General features: G+C 40.1%; 2 protein-coding genes across 2 annotated transcripts in view; both read left to right on the top strand.

Annotated features, from left to right (window-relative positions):
- kdm6bb (lysine (K)-specific demethylase 6B, b) overlaps positions 1-14,582 on the top strand; it is a 29,069-nt gene extending 14,487 nt beyond the window's left edge. Inside the window, 19 exon segments of the mRNA XM_020600487.1 lie at positions 509-565; positions 846-1,065; positions 1,164-1,403; positions 1,555-1,710; positions 1,800-2,084; positions 2,649-5,230; positions 5,553-5,679; positions 6,678-6,783; positions 8,065-8,103; positions 8,106-8,260; positions 9,187-9,371; positions 9,454-9,522; positions 9,610-9,758; positions 9,886-10,000; positions 10,094-10,281; positions 10,444-10,585; positions 10,662-10,788; positions 10,892-11,062; positions 11,256-14,582. Coding sequence (XP_020456143.1) covers positions 509-565; positions 846-1,065; positions 1,164-1,403; positions 1,555-1,710; positions 1,800-2,084; positions 2,649-5,230; positions 5,553-5,679; positions 6,678-6,783; positions 8,065-8,103; positions 8,106-8,260; positions 9,187-9,371; positions 9,454-9,522; positions 9,610-9,758; positions 9,886-10,000; positions 10,094-10,281; positions 10,444-10,585; positions 10,662-10,788; positions 10,892-11,062; positions 11,256-11,279 — 5,137 coding nt within the window. The 3' untranslated portion in view covers positions 11,280-14,582.
- Positions 14,583-16,005: 1,423 nt separating this feature from the next.
- On the top strand, positions 16,006-19,517 carry tmem88a (transmembrane protein 88 a). Its single transcript, XM_020600602.1, has 3 exons — positions 16,006-16,462; positions 17,520-17,841; positions 18,333-19,517. The coding sequence occupies exons 1-3, from the start codon at positions 16,449-16,451 to the stop codon at positions 18,618-18,620; spliced, it is 624 nt and encodes a 207-aa protein (XP_020456258.1). The 5' UTR covers positions 16,006-16,448; the 3' UTR covers positions 18,621-19,517.
- The last annotated feature ends 1,953 nt before the right edge of the window (positions 19,518-21,470 follow it).

The raw sequence follows: 21,470 nt of genomic DNA, 5'->3' as shown, positions 1-21,470 counted from the left end.
CCCAGAGAAGCGATAGTGGCTGGGAAGACAATACACAGGGCACAAGGCAGGAACGGAGCTGGGATGAAGAGCGTGAACAAATACGTATAGTAGACAAAATAAATGATCGGCATAGAACGACAAGAAAGAACTGGCAGGGAAGTGGATGATGAGCACGGTATAAATAGGAAGAAACTAATCAGGTGCAGCTGGTGGTGATTCAGGGGACGTGAAGCAGGTGTGTCAGATAAAAAAATCAGGGGTAAGGGAGCTAAAATAGAGGGAGAGAAGTGAGAGAGGCAGGTGCAGCCAGGCAAACCTGACAATACTTTTCCTTGTGACTGGTATGCATGATAAATACTTGGAAAGAAAAATGGCTAAGTCAACAGTCAGGTAAAAAAGCAAGTCTGGCTTCTGATTACTTAAAACAAGAGTCCCACTTTTGTTACATTTTTTTCAGATTTGTTAACAATTTGTTAACAAGTGAGCCTTCACTTAGTCTTTGTTCAGTATATTTTCATTGCTACAGATGTCAAGGAGGGCGCAATCAAACACATCCTTCACCTTCAAGTCGTCTTTATAATAGGTGAGTGAAACAATATTTTTCATTCATGTACTGAAAACATGTACATTTTGAGGCTTTGCTGCTTCTAGTACAGCACATCTTCTTTTAAAGACATGTATTGTATGTGTTTTGGAAACCACTGAATGGCTAGTGTGTGGCTTGTACATAGCATTTGTGCAACAGAACAGTACATGAAAGAGTATATGAATTCACATTTGTGTCAGTTCTGTGACATCATTGTTTTGAATAATTATCTACACTATGAAACTTTATGCTAAAGTCCATTGGTATTTTTTCATAGGGGGGAGAGAACAGTCAACCATGTCCAGGACAAAGGCATTTCAAAGGGGCACAGACAGAATCTAAATGTCTGGGATGGTAAAGAGCAACCATTTGAGGCCCCAAGATGGCATCACAACTCCACACGCTCATTCCACAACAGAGTTGCCACCAACAGTGGTTATTTAACAGGACCTGGAGAGCGCTACGCAAACTGGGACAACAATGTCGGCAACTCTGTGGTGAGAACTGCTGCTCAGTAATGTTATTTCTAGAGGTGTTTACATTGTTAATGGTTCTAAAAGTGTCATAATTTGAACTTCCTCTTTTTGATTGTTAGCATGGGGGTCCTCACCTGCATCACAACAACAGAGAACTCCAGTCCCCACCAGAGAGATGGGCCCCCTCAGACAGCCGCAGGAACTTCTCAGGCAGCATGATAAGCAACAGACCAGGGCCCTGGAAACGGCCAGCCCTCCAGAGAGACCAACTGCATCAGTACAGTCCACCCACACAGCATCCTTTAACCCTGAGGGCAGAGTGTCCAGCTAAGAGGCGAAGGGACTCTGGCACAGATCAGGTAAGCTTTGTTGACTTTATACAACAAACTGTAAATCATTTGTTAAACCTAGCCTGTATAGCCATACATGATATTTCATTTGTTTGCAACAGCACCACCCACTGGTAAAGTTTCATTTAGTATGACAGGATATTTATGTTTCTCTGTTCAGTCATCTCATCCTGGATTGAGGCATTTACCTTTATTTGCCCATGCCCCATCACCACCCCGCCACCAACGCTGCAACCAAGAAGACTGGAAGCCTCATAATGACAGGGTGGGTCCTTCCCACTACTCTGACCACAGGACCTCAACAACAAAGCAACAGGTAAGCTTGTATAATTAGTAAATAATTATTAGATTTTAAAATGAAAACAAAACCTATATTGATTGGTTTTCTGGCTTTGAAATATGCAGGAAACCTCTAAACTGCGAGCTGGAGGGCAGGGCTTCAGTAGCTGCAGTTTAGCAGCTCTAAACCAGAGTTGTGGCAGCAGACCACCACATCATGGAAGCAGAGGGAAGGTCAACCGGAAAAACTCGTCTTCACCAGCAGACCACACCCGTGTGCCTTACAGCCACCAAAACCATTATTACCATTGTCAGCGGCACACAGGCCATGCCAGAGCCCTACAACACAACCCCCCACTCCACTCCCTGGAGGAAAAAGACTCATGGAGCCATCATCACAAACAAAGCACAGTGAGAAATAAACCATTTTTATGGCATGAACACAATAAAATATATCTGCCTCTGTGAGACTCAAAGTTTTCTATTACACTTTCTGTGCACTTACTAAATAGCTAATATGTGTTATATTCTGAATTCAGATCATCTGTTGATTAATCAAATACATAGAGGAAGTAAACAAATGGATAACTTCCATTTTTTAACCTGCAGTATTTCCCTTAAATGTGGGCATGGTTACTTGATAGTTAGTGCAAATTTTGCTATCGTTACCTCCATTCTAGAGATTTGAGGAAACAAAAAGTCACCTCCGAGAGTTGTCACAATAAGCATGATTTCAGTCAAATCATATTTCACGTTTAGTCACCATACCCACTTTTAGGGGAAATACAGCAGGTAAGAAAAAAGAAGTTTTCCTTCTAGCTCTCAGTGTCTCTTCCTATTTAAAGCAGTTGTTGTGCTATTCCAGGCCTAAGTTGCTAATGAAATTATTATTACTGTCAGTATAATAATACAAATACAGTATAATGTGTCCCATCCCATAATAAAAGTCTAAAGAGATTTAATTTAACTCCATAGGAACCTCAGTGCACTCATCTAAGGGGCAATTCAAGGGATCTTGCCCCCTCCAAGTCTTCTGGTGCAAACTCTCCTCCCTATTCATCCATTCTCTGCAGTTCTAAAGACGGAGGTTCTACTGCCAGCAGTACACGTGCGCCCTCAAGTCATTCTTCGTGCATGGCGGCCAGTGGCAGAAAAGATCTATCAGTCATGCATCAGTCTAGTCCTGGCTTCAGTGGACAGCAGAAACTCCAGGGAAACCCCAGTGACATCTTGAGACCTAGCCTGACATCTACCGCATCTCTTACATCTCATGCTGTTCCGAAATCCAGGTTTTCAGATATCAAATACAGAAAAACCTCACAGCCCCTCTGTTCACAACTATCGCCCCAAAGTAGATCAAAAGCAAACAAACCTAAGGAGAAGTTTAGAGAGCACAAACAACCTGGGTGCAAACAAAAAGATAAGGTGGGGAAAAAGGAGAGAGAGAGTGACATTCAAAAAACCAAGAGAAAGGGTGACGAAAGAAAAAGGCAGAAGAAAAAAGAGGAGAAAGGTTTGGCTGAGAGGAAAAAGAAAAGAGATAAAGCAGTTAAAAAAGACAGAAAGTTAGGCTCAAAAATCACAGAACGAGAAATACTTGCTTCCATTTCTGCTTCCAACTCTTCAGGAGAGGTCAAAAAGAGTAAAATGGAGACTACAACTCTGACCCCAGAAAATCCAAGCCAGACACAACCCAAACACAAGCACAGAGAGGGGAGTAAATGTGTAGAGAGGACACACAGGCTATCTGCAAATACTCCACATACAAGCTGGACTTCACCACAGCCAGCCTCAAAATCTGAAAATCACAGAATTCCCAAAAGGAACATCTGTCTCCAGAAACATTCTGTCAAGGATCACCTCATGCAGTCTCCTCCCAGGAGCACCAGCCTCAATCAGACCTGCAGGGAACTGACTGTTGTCTCATCCCAGTCAGAAGACAGACCAAAAGAAAAGCCTGATGATACACTCCCTTCACTTTTATTTAAAGCCTTAGCACCACTCAGTACAGCTTGTTCTATGAGCTCAGAGCAGTTGGTCCACAGTAAAGAAGCTGGGCAGGGAGCAGTTCTCACTGCCCCAGATCTTCAGCCTGTGACTGTCATGGGGAATTTAAGGGAAATGGGAGACAACCTCGCAAACACTCCGCCTGTTCTGAGCTGGCAGGGCTCTCCAGTATCAGTTCTGGGAGAGGATGAAGAGGAGCTAGAAAAGGGAGTGATAAGTAGACCTGTTCTCCAGCCCAGCCCCACCCAGTGCTTTTCTCCTCCTGTAGACAGTGAGAGCACTGATGATATGAGTACAGAGTCTTGTGAAAGACTACTGGATGATTATTCACATAATGAACTCTGTGATCTGCCTTGCACAGCTGAACAAGTTGCTGAGGAAGGAAAGGAAGAAAAGGGGGAGATCAACAGAGAAACTTCTGGATCTCTTCTTCATGAGCTTTGTCACCATAAAACAGGACTGGATGATGTTTTTAAGAGCCTGGCCACCTTTCTCGGAGGCCAGAAGGTCACATGTCGAGGTGGTCCATTTGGTGGACCTCCTGCTAGCATTACAAAAGGGGTGAAGTACTCCTCTTCTCTTGCATTTGGACCAGAGATCCACTGTCATGAGGTTCAGGATAAATCAGATCCCACAGCATCACTAATCCACACTACCTCAGACACATTTTTGAAATCTCACAGTATGAAAGATCTGAGTGAGCCTATCATGGACACCCTGGCACAGAAGAAGCAGGAAAAGATGGAGAATTATATAAAAGAGAAACAAGAGGATAAGAATTCAGAGATCCTCCCTGAGAGAATTGAGTCGTCGCTTTTGGATGGGTCACTGAGTGCAGAGCTGAGACTGACCACCACAAATACAACTTCTTTCACGGGCCTCCTGAATGTTTCCACCAAGGAGGAGAAAGAGCACAGTGAAGAGGCAGAACACAGACATACAGAGAGCAAAAGAAGACATAAGGATAAGGATGGAGAAACAGAAAAAGAAAACAAGATTATGATAAAGACAGAAGAAGGCAATGTTGTCTGTCGAGAAATAAGTAATATGGAAGACAGGGATGTTTCATCCTCAGTGCCAGATGCCTCCAGAAACTCATCTAGACCTCTCAAAGATAGTACAAAGGGCCAGATTTCTCAGGAAAATCAAACCCTACAGAGCAAAGAGAACCAGAGAGAAAAGTTGGACACTGAGATAAAGATGGCAACAGAGCAGAAGGTAGAAGTCTGTGAGTTAAAAAATAAGATATTCTCAGCAGCTGGAAACACAGACAGCAAAACCTCAAAATCAGCATCAGCTGCAACAATCAGTACATCCAAATTATCAGTCTCTACACCAGCAAGTAAACCTTCCTGCTCATTAGCTCCAGTTGACCCACTGAAACTGATGGCATTGTCCATGGGCTTGTGTAAGGAGTTGAGGGTTCTCTTGATTAAAGTGGACAGCAGTGGAAGACAAACATTCAACATATCAGAGGTGAAAGAGCAAAGAATCCCACTTTCCAAGATCAGCATTGAAAACACGGCCGCTCAAGTGATCAGATCATGCAAGTGAGTACTCTGATAGAGATAATTCTAGTCCAGGTAACTCATACAACATGGGGTTATGACTAGAAAATAGTAGGTTTTGCATCTGCCTTGTTTAGGGCTGAGTATCATTCCAAAACTTTTGATATCAATACTGATCTTGATGCCACCTTGACTTTTATACTGGTTCCTAAATGATATTTTTTTTCAATACCAATTTTATAAAATCAGTTGTGACTAAGATGGCATTGAAGTAATTCACACAATGCCATAAAAGCATTAAAGTCTGATACCCTGCACTAACTTGGTTCCTCTTGATGAATTTTGCTCTGTCATCTTTTTTCAGGGGGGCAAGGGTGAAGGGGAAATTCAAGGAGTCGTACCTGGTTCCTACCTTCTCTGTTAAACCTAACATTGCCATCATGACCCCCATTCCTCGAGAAAAGCTTAACCCTCCTACACCAAGCATCTATGTGAGTCCACAGCCTAATCAATGATTCTGTCAAGTACTGAATCCTAAAACCTTGTCTGTAGCCATGATAGCAGCGTGGTTCTAGGGATTGTAATGCAGGCCTGTAGGTCAGTCGGTCAAAACTCTGGTTGACACTGAAGTATACTAATAGATGGGCACAAAATTTTGTTTAGATGCTCATGTTCCCCTCAAGATGAAGTGAAATGACTTGGTTACCCCTTAGACTGGGGGCAGCTGTGGCTCACGAGGTAGACCGGAACGCACCCTAATTAGAAGATTGGCTATTTGAATCCCAGCTTCACCAGTCCACATCTAAGTGTCCTTGAGCAAGACACTGAATGCCAAATTGCTCCTGGTGATATCACCGGTGTGTGAATGTGTGTGTACATAGGAGTACGAATGGGTGAATGGCCAAATAGTGTAAAAGTGCTTTGAGTGCGTAGAAAACTGCTATACAAGTAAAAGACCATCTACCATCAGAATTTTTGTTTAATACTTTGGGTTTTACCTAAATATTTGCAAAACCTATGACATTCCCATCAACTGCACTGTGAACTGTTATTGCAAGGTTCTCATATTTTAAACTAAGATGGTGACTATGGTCAGTGTTATAAAACATTTATATAATATCAGCATGTTAGCACTGTCATTATGGTAAGCAAAGTTAGCTTGCTTACCTTAGTTTTTATCTCAGTACCACTGTGCCTAAGTACTGCCTCACATAGCCATCAGTATGGCTGCAGACTATTATGTTTTGTTCTTATATGAATGCAAAACTGTAAATCGCCTCCATACTTCTTTGAATTATTTACAATCAATAATTATTTCTTGGATGGTTTTCTTGATAGCACCAGGGAGACCCTGCCTTTTTTTAACCTTGTTTCACAGCATCTACATATTTACAACCTAATGTCAGTATTTTAAATTTGTTTTTGGGACAAATAAATACATTTATTCATCATTTCAAATGTTCATAATCATGCTGCCTTTTTCCTGCAGTTGGAGAGCAAGAGGGATGCCTTTTCTCCAGTTCTGCTTCAGTTCTGCACTGATCCCAAAAATGCTGTCACTGTCATCAGAGGCCTTGCTGGCTCCCTCCGCCTTAGTAAGCTTATACACCACACTTACTAGCTAATTTACCCCACTTCGTTAACTCTATTTGGCATAACAGATTTCATCAAAATTCATTCACTCTAAATCACTTTTTATTGTTTTAGTGGTACTTTGCTGTTTACTAGGGGCTTGTGTTTGTTTATTTATTGATTTATTTACTTTTGTGGGAAATTATCACGCAAGGAGCAGGGAAGAGAAATTGAAAGGAAAAGCAACACAATTCCTCTGATATAAATGCCTTATATAATAGAATAGAGATTTTGAGGATTTTAGATGTGGTCAAATTTTAGACATTTTGATTATAAAACTATGTGTGGGCCCTTTTGACCCCTTTTTTATGTGTGAATAATGGATGCTGGCATCTTTTTTACTGTATATGCAAATAAGGGCTAAAGACTTTAGTAACTAGGCATGGTTGAAATGGTGTTGTGTTTTAGAAATTCTGTATCACCAATATGCTGGGCAGTGTACAGAGCCCAACTATTATAACCCATGTTTGAATCAGACCATGCATGTTCAGCCATTGCATAATGGCTGTATCACTGGGCCCTACTATGATTGAGGATTATTACTGTGGATGTGTTTGCATAGTTCACTTTGTGTATAACTAAGCTGACACCTTTTTTACGCCTCTGTGCCAACCACAGCCATGGCCAGTGGCACTATGTTTTTGGGTTGTCAGTCTGTTCATACCTTTGTCCCATTCTCGTGAGGATTATAGCGGGAAAAACTGATCACTTCCTCTCTGGATGACAACCAGGACAGGGTTGTCCTGTTCGTCTAGTAGTCCACCACATGCCCATTGGTGTTGCTGATATTGAGCTCAGGTGATTGTCATTGCAGGATGGGACAAAGCGTTCTGTCAGTCGTCTGTACTGTACAAAAAATTGTTTCTAAGTGAAGCCCGCAGCTTTCTCACTAGAAATTATTCACTAGAATCATACATATCTATATAGTCATAACTTGCATTTTGCCAAAAAATACATTTAAGATCTTTTATTAAATTCCTTCAAAATCTTCACTACATATTTGAGTCTGGACAAACATGCATGTACACTGAAGCTTGACTGTTGGTAGTGGCATACTAGTTCTCTGTGTCATACTTCAGAAATACTATAACCAAATGAAATACTATAAGATTAGAGTGAAGAAATTAACTAGTGCAAACTAAACCAATGAAACATAACTGTGTTTGAAAATGCATGAAAAAGTTTGGAAATGTATATTTTTCTAATGATTATCTATGTTCTCTGCTTTCTTTTACTTACGTGAGACCTTGGTCTGTTTTCCACCAAATCTCTGGTGGAGGCCAATGCGTGGAAGTAAGAACTCGGTTTCAGCAGCCTGCTGATGAGAACTGGGATACCAGTGGCTCAGCACAAACATGGCCTTGCGAAAGCAGCCGCTCACACACCACCATTGCCAAATATGCCCAGTACCAGGCCTCTAGCTTCCAGGAGAGCCTGCAGGTATACATTTTCCCTCATGGCACACATGTATGTACACAGAGTTTAACATAGTGGACATAGATGAAATTAGAGGCATTATTAATTGACTTGCTCCAGCTTGTACTTCAAACTCTTATCTAATTAATATCAAAAAAGCAAAATGTTTGCTATACAGACAGTGGGCCTCATGCAAGAGCAACATGTTAAAATCTTTCAAACATGTACTTCTTCATGAACAGAAGACATTCATCAGGCTGAAATGAACAATTTACATTAAGTTTGTCCAGCTAAGAGAGTTTGGTGAATGCAAACTGGAACACCCATATGAAAAAGTATCACAGGAAAAAAAGACTAAGAGAGGTGTAGTATAAAGATATCAAAATGTTATTACTTTAAGGCCCACTGTGCATCAGAAAGAGCACCAGAGAATGAATATGATATTCACCGACTGCAGATTTACTTAAGTAAATAGTCTTCTTTTTTGTTTTTCTGGAAAAAAATGCACATGAAGGAACTGAATGTCAATATTCAGACTGAGGGTAAATATATTTAAATTTCAGCCTCCCTTCCTGTCATCTCTGGTGTATAATGCCGCTTCAGTTTCAGTAGGATTCAGTTTTTTATACTGTTGAAGCAGCGAGGAAGGAAATGATACACAATGATATGCACTTATGCATTAAAAATCATAATATTTAAGTACAGTACATGTAGCTCTGTGTATTCTTATTGTTGTGAAACAAGGTCATAGTTCTTTCAGAACTGTGTGGTGTACTTATACCACTACTGTCAGCAGTTTGAAGCATAGAACTAATAAAATCCACTTGTGTGATGCGTAATAATGATTCAATTCACAGGTTTCCAGGATTTTGAAAGCAAACTATGTAGTGTTGCATTCATATTTAGCTGTTGGCCAACCTCTCAGCTAAGCTCATGTAGATGTGTTATAGGAGGAGAAGGAGAGTGAGAATGAAGAGGAAGGTGAAGAGACCAAGACCTCAGACCTATCAGCCACCACAAAAGCTGGTCTGACATTAGGCAACAGCAAAGGCAGTCTGGCCTCAGCTACCATTAAGGCCAATTCTGCTCCCATCTTCAGCAAAGCCCACTCCGTTCATTCTACCAGCACACCCAGGTTAGCACAAAACTGTGATCAGTTTGGGTTAGGAATTCATTGTTTTAAACCACACTCATATCAGATGTTGTTCCTTCCCCAGCTCAGAGCAGAAAACAGTTGGAAAGATCATTAAATTTGGGACCAACATCGATCTCTCAGATCCTAAAAGGTGAGATCATGGTATTAACATCTGTTTCCTCAGATGGAGTTCACTGAGGGTCCTTGTTTCACATCGCCAATCATGTTTTTATTTAAGGTGGAAGCCCCAGCTGCAGGAGCTACTGAAACTGCCAGCTTTCATGCGAGTGGAGTCCAGCCACAACATGCTCAGTCACGTCGGGCACACCATTCTGGGCATGAACACCGTGCAGCTCTACATGAAGGTGCCAGGAAGCCGCACGCCAGGTCAGTGCATGTCTGACATAATAATTAGGCATTGATAATTGTCTGATTATACAAGTATGTCTGTCTTAATGTTTCAAATTAAGAAAGTTTTGGAATTAATAAACTGACTGACTGCACTTCTTATCAGGTCACCAAGAAAACAACAATTTCTGCTCTGTCAACATAAATATCGGGCCTGGTGATTGTGAGTGGTTTGCTGTTCATGAGCACTACTGGGAAGCTATCAACAAATTCTGTGAGAAGTGAGTGAAGTGCCTTTCAGATTTAATAATAGATGAGGCGGAAAGCCAAAGTATGTGTGTGTGCTAAACTGCATTGCAAACTGTTTCCCTCAGACATGGAGTCGACTACCTTACAGGGTCTTGGTGGCCAGTCCTGGAAGACCTCTACAGTTCCAACATTCCTGTGTACCGCTTCATCCAGAGACCAGGAGACCTGGTGTGGATTAATGCTGGGACTGTCCACTGGGTCCAGGCTGTGGGCTGGTGCAACAACATCGCCTGGAATGTGGGGCCACTCAACTGTAAGTTAGACCAAAAAATAAAAGGGAAAACTTGCTTAAAACTTGACAGCCAGCAGCCAGGTGTTGTTCTTCGTCTCAGATCACAAATTAAACATGCTGTTTAATAAGTTACTTACTTTCAGCTTCCCTGCTGTTTGTATTTTTTTTTTTTGCAACTCCCAGCATACCAATATCAACTCGCCCTGGAGCGCTTTGAGTGGAACAAGGTGAAGAAGGTTAAGTCCATCGTTCCCATGATCCATGTTTCCTGGAATGTGGCTCGCATCATCAAGATCACAGATCAGGATACCTTCAAGATGATCAAGTAAGATGTCTGTTTGTGTGTGCATATGTGTGCGTGTGTGAACATCTCTCACTCTTCTCTCCTCTGTCTCCCTCAGACACTGCCTGATGCAATCCATCAAGCACATCCAGATTCTGAGAGACCAGCTGGTTGCTGCAGGGAAGAAGATCTGTTACCAGGGTCGTGTGAAAGATGAGCCAGCGTACTATTGCAATGAGTGTGATGTGGGTCTCTATCCCTGCCGGCCTTGTTGTCTGTCCATACAGTAAACTGTGCATTTGTTTCTGTGCTGTAGATTTACAAATGTGCTGATCTGTGTTTGTGCAGGTGGAGGTGTTTGACCTGCTATTTGTGACCAGTGAGAACAGCAGTAAGAAGACCTATGTGGTGCACTGCGAGGACTGTGCTCGAGCTAAGAGCCTGGCACTGGCAGGAGTAGTGGTGCTAGAACAGTATCGGATAGAGGAGCTGATGAGAATCTATGACAGTTTCACACTGGTCAGTATCACATTTGAATTTTGTACAGTATCAGAAATACCAGAATATGTTTGAGAGATGTTCTGCGATCTCCAAATCAGAAGCATTACCTAGGAAATGAATCTAAGTTCTATAAAGTATTAGTTAGTTTTGTTTATTATCATTTCAGAATTTATTTGTATTGTACTAGTTGTTCTTTTTCTCCCTCCATCAGTCCCCATCACCCTGTTCAAAGTGAGGAGTCCTCCCTGGTGCCATTCAGCCATAACCAAAACTCTAATGGCAGCACAACTGTTGTCTTCAAGGCAATCTATTCCTGCAAACACTTTCTGAATCAACCAATCATGTTTGCTCAGTATTGTTTACATCACACAATAAGGTATGGATACTCAGCCAATCCAACTATAGCTCACTGTCTTCCCCATACTAACTGCTGACTGGGCGTGTGTTTTGAAATAGAATGACTAGACTGGTACTTCTTATGGCAAGCATTTCAGATGTGTACAAAAATGTGAGCACTGCTAGCACTGAAAATCAGGTTATATGTTCAACGGACACTGCTGTGATTCAAAAGCGTAGCCAGTAGCCAGTTCTGTGTATTCATTCAGGTACTTTTATGCAAATTCAGTAGAACTTTTTTACACCAATCTAGTTATTCTATATGTCCATGAATTTGCTGTGATTCTATTGTACCAGCAGGGGGATTGGTTCACAGGAGAAGTAGCGGATTGTCACATTTAGCATTGTATTGGTTTCTGTTTTTGTTTGATATTCAGGTAAACTCTGACATTTGTAACTCCTGTCTGTAAACTCTTTGAGGTGCTATTCCAATTTTATTTATTCTTGTTAGATACTTTAAAAGTTTTACCAGCCTGGAAGTACACCACATTGGCCTTGTGAACTGTATTTAGAGGAGAGGTAATCAGAGCATTAAACACACAATTAAGGTTTTATGTAAGTATTTTAAAAAAAGTGAATCAAAAACTTTTATCTGTTTCTCTAAAATACGGGTTTACTAGAGGACTAATATGGTTTCATTCTTAGTTGGAAATCAAGTATGTAAATGGATTTTTTTTTTCACAATTCCAGCTAAACTGTTGTCAGTGTGGTTTCTATGATACAGCTAGAAAACAGTGTTGTTGTTTTTTTTTTCAAAATGGGAAAGCAGTCCCAGTTTTATACCTCTTTTGTTGCTACAGTATGTCTTGTTTCTAGATGACAGAAAATAAATAATTGTAAATAGTGAATACATTTATAAAATAGTGGTGTGCATAGACGGGGTACATGGGGGGGAGTCACCGTAGCTGTTTGTGTCAGAGAAGTGCCTGTTACAGTCAGGAAACAGTAACATGTTCAGAGAAACACAATCATAATCCTAGAATGCAAAAGCCAATGAGGGCAAGCAGATGATCAGACTCCAGGGCACTTCAGTGTTTCCGTTCTGCTCCAAACAGCCGTCCTGATGAGGCTCAGCTCCGTGCACTGGCACCAGGCTTCATTTACTGTATTAACTGTTTAACTAAAGAGCAGATGAACTGTGACATGGGGAAAAAATTCATTTTCTTCCTTTTTTCAGTTGAATTCTTTAAATTTACTGTAGCTACAGTTTTTTTTATTGCATTAATGGTTTTTGTCATTATGTTGTATTTTGCATTTGCTTATTTTTAGTTACAGTGTCATACTGTTGTCACATTGCAGAGGTGACCAAATGTATGGCAGTGTCATAACTCTAGAGTAGCTGTAACTGGGATTTTTGAGGCTGATACTAATATTGTTATTTGTCAGTTTCTAAAAATATATTAATACATCAGCTGATTTTAAAAAATCTGTAAATATATAAACAATATTGATAAGGATCTCTTATATTTATAATCAACTTGTCAGTGCTTTCTGGTGGAAAAACTAAAGGTGACACTGCCTTTGGTGTTTGGCATTTATGTACTGCAGTTTTTGTATCACTCTTTGGCCAACATAGAGGCTGATATCAGCTGACGTATTGGCTTAGCTCTTCTTCCAAGTACACCGAGCAGCTTTTTATTCCTGCGTAAAATCTGATAAGCTTCATTACACTGGACTGCATTTACATGCAATAACTTGGTTGCTTAGGTTTTCATGTAAATTCATTTTCCGCATTACTGCTGTGTAACCATTCAACTAAAATCCCCACAAATAACAACTTTTCAGATCTTACCCATGCTATCATTAGTCTATGCACACCATTTCATGTACATAATGTATCTCTTTTCAGGTTTACTAGAAGACTTATGTAGTTTTGTTCTCAATCAAAAAATCTAATTTGTATATGGTTAAATACAGACAGGTGACAAATGAAAGAAAAACCCAACATAAAGTGTCTTAGTAAGGTGCTGAGCCACCATAACAGCTTCAGTGCACCTTGGCATTGATTCTACAAGTGTCTGGACTCTGCTGGAGGGATGGACACTATTCTTCAAAAACATATTCTCTCATTTGGTGTTTTGATGATGGTGGTGGAGATGCTGTATAGCATGTCGCTCCAAAACCTCCCTTAGGTGTTTAACTAGGTTGAGATGTGGTGACTGTGAAGGCCGTAGCATATGATTCACATATGATTCATTTTCATAATCATCAGACCATTCAGTGACCCCTGGTGGCACTATCATCCTGGAAGAGCCCACTCAGTTATTCAGTTATTCAGGTTTTTCCTTCAATTCGTCACCCGCCTGTATATCCACCCCAGTCATTTGTGTTTGTTGTTACTGTATTATAATATATCCATGAACAATCCTCTTTCACTTTTGTTTAAATTACAGCAATGGGAATTTCTTCCCACTTTTATACCTCTTTTTGTTGTCAGTTTCTGGTTTTGGATTACAGAGAAAATTGTAAATGGTGACATTATTTATACTGTACATGGTTGTTTTCTTATATATTTATTGCATATCAAAGGGTACTTCACTTGATAAGGCGCTACAAGGTATTTTAAAATGTAGTATGATCATAATGTGTGGATAGGGGAAGTGCAATCGGGGGCGGTTAATATACATGGTGCTAGACCCCTCCTTGCCTCAGCGCCCCCTAATTGAAAAGCGTTTATTGATGTATAAACATAAAGTCACAGATACAGCTCAAACCAACCAGTTGGTGCTTAGGACATTTCAACACAGTTTACTGGTTACAGAAATGGAATTATGTATTTGTACTGTATCGAGCTGATAAATACAAGATCTTTTTTAGCTTTTTTCCATTGTATGAAATTCATAATCTTGTGAGGCATTAGTGGTTTTATGATGAGCATTAGCGGTAGTTGTAATTCTTGACACTTTTGTGGAGACTTTTAGGGACGTGTCTTTTGATGGTGTCGGGGTTTCGGGTTTTTTTTGTGTCTTGTCCTCATTATTACTATTATTTGAAGGATGTAGTAATGCTCTTTCCTCTTGACTTGTTTGAGTTATGCTGCACTTGTTTGAAAAAAAGAACTCACATAGAAGAAAACCTGAGCCAGACCTGTCTTAAATCCCTCTGTGATTTTTCTGTGACATACTGTATTGTTGTTCAACAAAATAAAATGTTTTGATAAATTATTCAACAATGAGTTATTAGCTTTGATTTTCTTTCTGTGGTGATTTGGTTTATGACTAAATATGTGCCAAAATAATGACCTACCTACGATTCCAAATCATAAGAAGTTTGGACATTATGTAAAATCAAAATTAAAACAGAAAGTAGTGATTTGTTTACATTGAAAACAATACAGCAGCACATTATTTGATGTGACACCTCATCAGTTTTATTCTTTGATCAAAATAAACATGGATCTTCTGGATGGTTTCAATTTTGGTACCAAACATACTGTATATCCCTAGAAGCTGCCCTACTCCAGCAGTTTATTCCCAGAGATGTACTTAGTCGTGGCTTCACTGGAGATTAAATAATATTCCTGTCCATTCTCCTCGTCCTTTTGCTGGGGTCTGGTGGTGTCTGTGTACAGTCAAAACTGGAGATTTAACCCAAGGACATTCTAGGATTTCATTTTAATCAACAATTTGCCCAAGATTATTTGAGTAAAGAGGCCAGGAGGGGACACATGCCCATAATACAGTATACTGCTTATGATACACACCAATTTGTGAACTAAAAAACAAATCCAGACTTAAATATTAAACCATTTTTAAAACAGCAAATAGCCACAATATTTAGGGCACCACATGCAACGGACCTTTTACACATCATTTTAACATCTGATGTTAGAGAACATGAGATGATCAAAACTGCAGATGCGGGGACATCTCATTATGAAATGTTGACACAGCAGCGGATATCCCCGTTCCAAGAACAGGAAGACAGCTTTTCCTCTACCAACCCCCTCAAACACTGACATCCACCTAATAACAGCACACCCTATGATACTGGTAATGTCAAAATCACCCATTACTCCCACATTCTTTTTCACTCAAATCACTAATAACATGGGCTGTTTGATCATTTACCCCTAGGTAGAAAAAAAACCAAGGATGTCCAGAGTGAGATAAACTGAGCCCCTCTGGTGTTTTTATCAGTCCCATGATAGCCTCTTTTCCCTATCAAAATAGTCATGCTCTTCCCCATTATTTGAAGGCAGAGCTCTGTTTTTCATCAACGCTCTTTCTTGCTTTTTACCTTTTTAATTTCAGAGCTTTATGTTTTTGCAGAGTAGCTGCTGTAAAGGTCCATTTGAAACCTTTTGTTTGCATTTTGTTGGCTTTGTTTTACAGTGATAATTAATATAAAACCAGCTTAGTGGTTTTGAATTCAGTATTTGACAGAGGAGTAGAGAAAGTGCAGAGTGGGGGTGAAGAAGTGTTGTGGACTGGGCAGCATACCCTGACTGCACTAATCTGTCCAAATAAACACTTGTCCTCCCTCCCTCCTAGTTCCAGGGCTTATCACAGAAACCTTCCACTGCCCCCCGAAGAGCAATCTTTCACACAGCCCAGTCTGCTGTCTGTGCATCCGCATAAGAGTTAACACAGGATATACACTCACACACACAGACATACACATACACGTACTCAACCATATCTCAAACTGGAGTCAAAGTAAGGAAACAGAGTGGCAGGAAAGGAAGCGCTGAAGCCAGTGGGAAAGCAGAATTTACCTCAAGTCTCCAGAGCTCATTTCTGACCCACTCTGAGAAGCTTAAGGGACAAGTTTAGATTCAAAAGACTGGAGATATTGTTTTAATTTTTATTTTTTGGAAATAGGGATGAAAACAAAATGAGATGTTTAGTTAAGTAGCAGAAACTCAACCTTCACTTGGATTCCAGCAGGAAGACCTGGATATTCATATTGAGCACATCAGGAGGACATTCTTGGCATTCTCTTTGTCTCTGACCACTCAGCGCTCATCAGGTCTTTCAGAGACCCATCATCTGCTGCCAACATCTTCATGTTTACTACACAGTGAGTACAACAAACTATCACTTACCACTTGGTCATTTTAGTATTAAAACCATACTGAAGAAGCAGAAAAGTAACAGTTTAGTTGACCACATGCAGTACATACATCTAATCAATCTGGAAACCATAAGGCTGTCTTGATAGTGTCAGTGTTTGAGCTGCCTCATTTTTCTGGCATACACTTTAATAAACAAAACATGTTCCCAGTGAAAACAGTTTTAAGAAGGTTCTTCGGGCCATGGAATTATTGGAGAGCCTATGTACATACAAGGAAACGTTAAAATCAGAATCATCCCATTTTGATTAGTATTATTTACACAATCTGAAGAAAGACAATGAACCATAAAACTCACTCCCAATAATAGTTATTCTTTTGTCTTTTGATGGTTTCTCTGCATCCTTGGTTTCCCACTGTGTGACACTGTGGAGGAGCCTTGGTTCAAGCTTCAGTACACTTAAGTGTATCGTGCACATTCATGTATTTTGTGAGCTGTTGATGGAAGGGGTCAGGATGAATTTGGTGTACCTACTTGAAATGTTAGTGACAGACTAGACAAAAATGAAAGATTGCTTGTAAAGCCCATGTGTTCACATGTACTAAGCATAATAATAACAGCTGCTAACACACTGGAGAAGAGAGGGAAATGGTGGGACGTGTCACTTTCTCATCACTTTAATGCTTCACGTGGAAATGTTTATGTCTGTAGAGGGGATCAGCATACACACAATAACAATGAAATGAAATAAAACAATGTGACAAAAGGTTGCAGCACAACATTTGTTCTTTCAAAATCAGAAAAATGAAAGACATACATTGTTGTGACTAATGTTAGTCATTGGGATTTTTCATTGGTTCCCTGCTGCATCATTGTTTTGGATTATGGCTGTACTGGAGTTTGGAGGTTGGGTCATTTCCTCGCACTTACTGTATGCAGTTTCATCCGAAGCTTTTAGTCCAAACAACAGGGTTAAAATGAAGTCACTATCATCCAGAGTACTCAGCAGATGAATCAATTACATGAAGTTACTGGGCTAAAACTGTCTGTTTTCTTGCACTAAGGGACACAACAAAAATGAGTCTGTCACGCAACGGGACACTGGAGAAGGCAGGATCTGAGCAGGCCCCCTCTGAGCCACGGTCCCCCTCCAGACGAACATCAGGGGTCGTGGTGCCACCTCCATACGATAGGGGCAGCAGCGAGGTTGCTAAGACCCCTCTAAAGTTAAGGGGCTCTCTGGACTGCTGGGCATGCTCAGTGCTGGTCACTGCACAGAATCTGATCATCGCACTACTCAACGCCGGGCTGGCCAGCATTGTGTTTGCCGCCATCCTCACCCCTGCTCTTGCAATGATCATATTTGGCTTCCTCTGTCACTCCACGGTAATGGTGTCCTGTGGGATCTGATTCTTGTGATTGGTAGAAACAAGAGATGATGCAGATTTCAAAAGTCAGTCTGAGACCAAATTCCACACTACATACAGTATTAATTGCAGTCAAAATAAAAAGTGATCTATTCTTAAGCCTATTTCTTTCTATAACAGAGCAGACTGTCAATCAAACTGTTTTGGAATGCCATTGCCAATTAAACTACACAGAGAAAAAAAAAAATGTTTTTCCAGAGATTTGATACTGTTTTTGAAGATCTGACTAGATCTCTCTCATGATTAATTTAAATTTTTTGCAGCTGTGACTAAGCTGCTTTTGTTCTTTTATGCAATGCATTGTGGGACTACAACAACACACACAGGTTCAGACTGAAGAAAGACTACTGAGGTGTACTGAGGAGCCAGAGTCATGTGTGTCTGTGTTCTGTATGCTCGTTGATTTTTCCATCCACACCACACCTCATTCAGTGTCCTCTTGCTCTCCAGGTGCGGCCCAATGGGACGTCTCTGTATTGCTCAGACCTGCTGGATGACGGTGGCTGCGTGGCGCTGTTGGTCATGGGTTTTTTGTTGCTCACCCCTCTGCTAGTCCTGGCACTCGCTGCCTACTGTCGCCTGGCCCGTCACCTCCAGTTGGGCCTGTGTTTCATTCCATACAGCCGTGCCGTCTATAAGAACCTGCCCACTTCACACCACCAGTGGCCTGGTGCAGGAGGCTGCTGTGGCAAGCAGGAAGCTGCTGGACGAGAGGGGAAGAATAGTGTATGGGTGTAGGAGAGGAGCGGACAGGAGAGGCAGATTGTATGAGGTAGCCCTGTTGAGCTCTTTGTTTTTGTTTTTTTTTTTTTTTTACAAATTGCCAGTATATTTTGGTGTCGAAAGCCACTGTACAAATCCATCATATATCATCATTACTGCTGATTTTTTAAAAAGTCAATATTGCTTTTTTACTGCTCCAAATGTATTTTTATATGTTTTTACAATAAATCATTGTTTGCCCTGCAAGCTAAATTTTGCGTTTTATACAGAACTCTGCAAACTGAGCAGGTGAAGTGTGAAATAAGCAATTTGTTTTAACAGAGAAGGTGAAAATACAATTAACATATTACTGTAAATGGACAAAGTATCTGTAAAATTAGATAATGTGCATCTGTTGTCATTTATTCACACTGGCCATTTCTGTTCTACTTATGTAAAACTATAAGAATACTGTATCAGTGATAACTAACTCAGATTGTTCTGTGTTTATTTAGCTGTCTATCATAGCAAATCCTAAAATCTTTTTTGATTATGTTTTGTATTACTAATCCAAATCTGCAAAGTAAAGGATATTGAAAGATTTCATGTCAAGGTGATGCAGTTAAATTACAATATTTCCTTATATTTCCTTTCCAAGCAGGAAAGAGTATAAAGTATCATGAAATTGAAGTGTAGTAGAGATATAAGAGGTAATGTGAATAGTTAACGCTGATAAATCACAGCAAGAAGATTGTGGGTTCAAACCCTTGCAATCAACCGGGGAATTCTTGTGTGGAGTTAATAAGTTCTCCTTGTGCCTGTGTGCGTTTTCTCCGAGTACTCGGGCTTCCTCCCACAGTCCAAACATATCCAGGTTACAAGACAAGCCAAGGCAGTTTGTTTCTTGACCTTCATCCATCTCCAACTACATATCTTTGCTCTTCTAACATGCACTGACTCAGTTTAAATTTCATCTAAAATTTCTAGCAATAAGGAAAAGGAAAATATTTCCAGTCTAATAATGATGTTTTGCAAGCAGTGTGTGGAAATGATGCTCTACTAAATGCAAATACATTTTCAGCTGCTGTGTTATCATTTTATCACATATCATGTTTTATATTTGATGAAATGCAGTCAAGTATAGGCATCTGGTCCTCAATGTTTGTTCAGGAGATAAACATTTAGTGTACTACTATTGATATTATATTCTATAACATTATTTACATATTGATGCACTTTACAGTTTGATACTGCATGCCACATTTGTTTATTTCACCAAAATTTTTTTGAGCCTTAGTATTCGTTATAAATTCTATCATGAGGCAGGAGCAGTGTATCTGAAAGCAGTTTCCAATCTCTGTATTTATACTTTTCAGAACTACAGCTGAAGCAAGAATGTGTTTGATGAGCACCAGCTCTCCAGGCAAAAGAAGAGCATAGATAAGTTGTTAATAGGCCTTTATAAATAAACACAAGCAAATGATGCTCTCTTTTTACAAGAAGGGATGTCCAGCCATGTTTTGATGCAAAAAACAGTGATGTGTTGTAAATGGGTCACCAGATATTAATTTATTGTAATTACAGCTATAAAGACCTATTTTCCTGCAACAGGGCGTAGTCTTAAACTCATGTATAAACTTGAGTTATGTCCAGTCAAACCAGCTCCTCTCATCCCCTTTAAAGAGCAAGACAGAAACCTGACTGACTGATGTCACTGATGTCAGGACATAGAACTGTAGGAAAGAATCTTTCCTACATACTGTAGGAAAGATTCTTGCCCTCTTTCTTCTTCTCCTGATAGTTATGTTCTCCACTCCTCAACTGACAATGACAAAACTGTTTATGTAGATTTACTGCACATAAATATTCACTCAGCAGTTTGCTAATATCACTGACCAGTTTTTATGCATGGAAGAAAGTAAGTCTCTGCTCCTTTAATCAGCAGCAGTTATATAGCCTAATTTTCTAACAGCTGCATCCAGCATGTGAACTCCACAGCGGTCGCACATGTAACTTTATCAGCGTTTCACTGTTTTAAATATAATACAATGACATAATCATTGTATTTATGGTGAAACTGTGGTCCACCAGAGTGCACAGCCAGTGGATGTATAGCCCACTTTATCTCCACCTACAGCTGCTTTTCAAAGCTGATCAAACCACCATAAAACAAACACAAGTTACCTCTACGAACTAACTGTGTGAAACTTGTTCGTTTGAAGAAACTGCAACTTAACAGTGGCAACAGTGAGCTCAGACTGACTTTACTTGAGGTGTAATTAATGGAGAAGTCTGCAAGGTGTTTGTTATTTATCTTGGCTCATGAGCTACTTTCGCATGTTATTATGTGTAATTTTTCTAATGTGGCTTTGGATTCCAAAACACCGGCTGCAGATCACCTCTTACATCCTATTATTGGGCTACAGATGATGCGTCCTGACGCACGGCAACGCTGTTTGGTCATATTCACATCTATAGCCACATACTGAGAACTAGTTTAAATATGTTATTTAAAAATAAATTTCATGATACGCAATCAGTTATTCAGAGTGAATTCTAGCAAACCAGTTGTGGATTTTAAGTTAGCATGGCCATTAAAATACATTTGGGTACCCGATCTCGTGCTTCCCAGTCTAGGCGCTTGTCAGGTAAATTGCAAATACACCTATGAATGAAATGAAAAAACATAAAGTACAGATTCCTCAAAATTGTCCTTAGTTACACTCGGTGAGTCCTTGATGACATAGCTAGAATGTTATGAGTCTTCAGATCCATTAGGTGGAGACAGCATCATTCTAAGCTGAAAAACATTAGAGTTCTAACATTAGAGTGTGACAGCTGGAGAGAGCTACAGCTGGGAATGTGTAAATAATTATGCAAAGCATG

The sequence above is a fragment of the Monopterus albus genome, unplaced genomic scaffold (assembly GCF_001952655.1).
Source record: "Monopterus albus unplaced genomic scaffold, M_albus_1.0 scaffold47.1, whole genome shotgun sequence".
NCBI lineage: Eukaryota > Metazoa > Chordata > Actinopteri > Synbranchiformes > Synbranchidae > Monopterus > Monopterus albus.
Note: the sequence above shows the minus strand (reverse complement) of the source record. Positions and strands in the feature narration are given on the sequence as shown.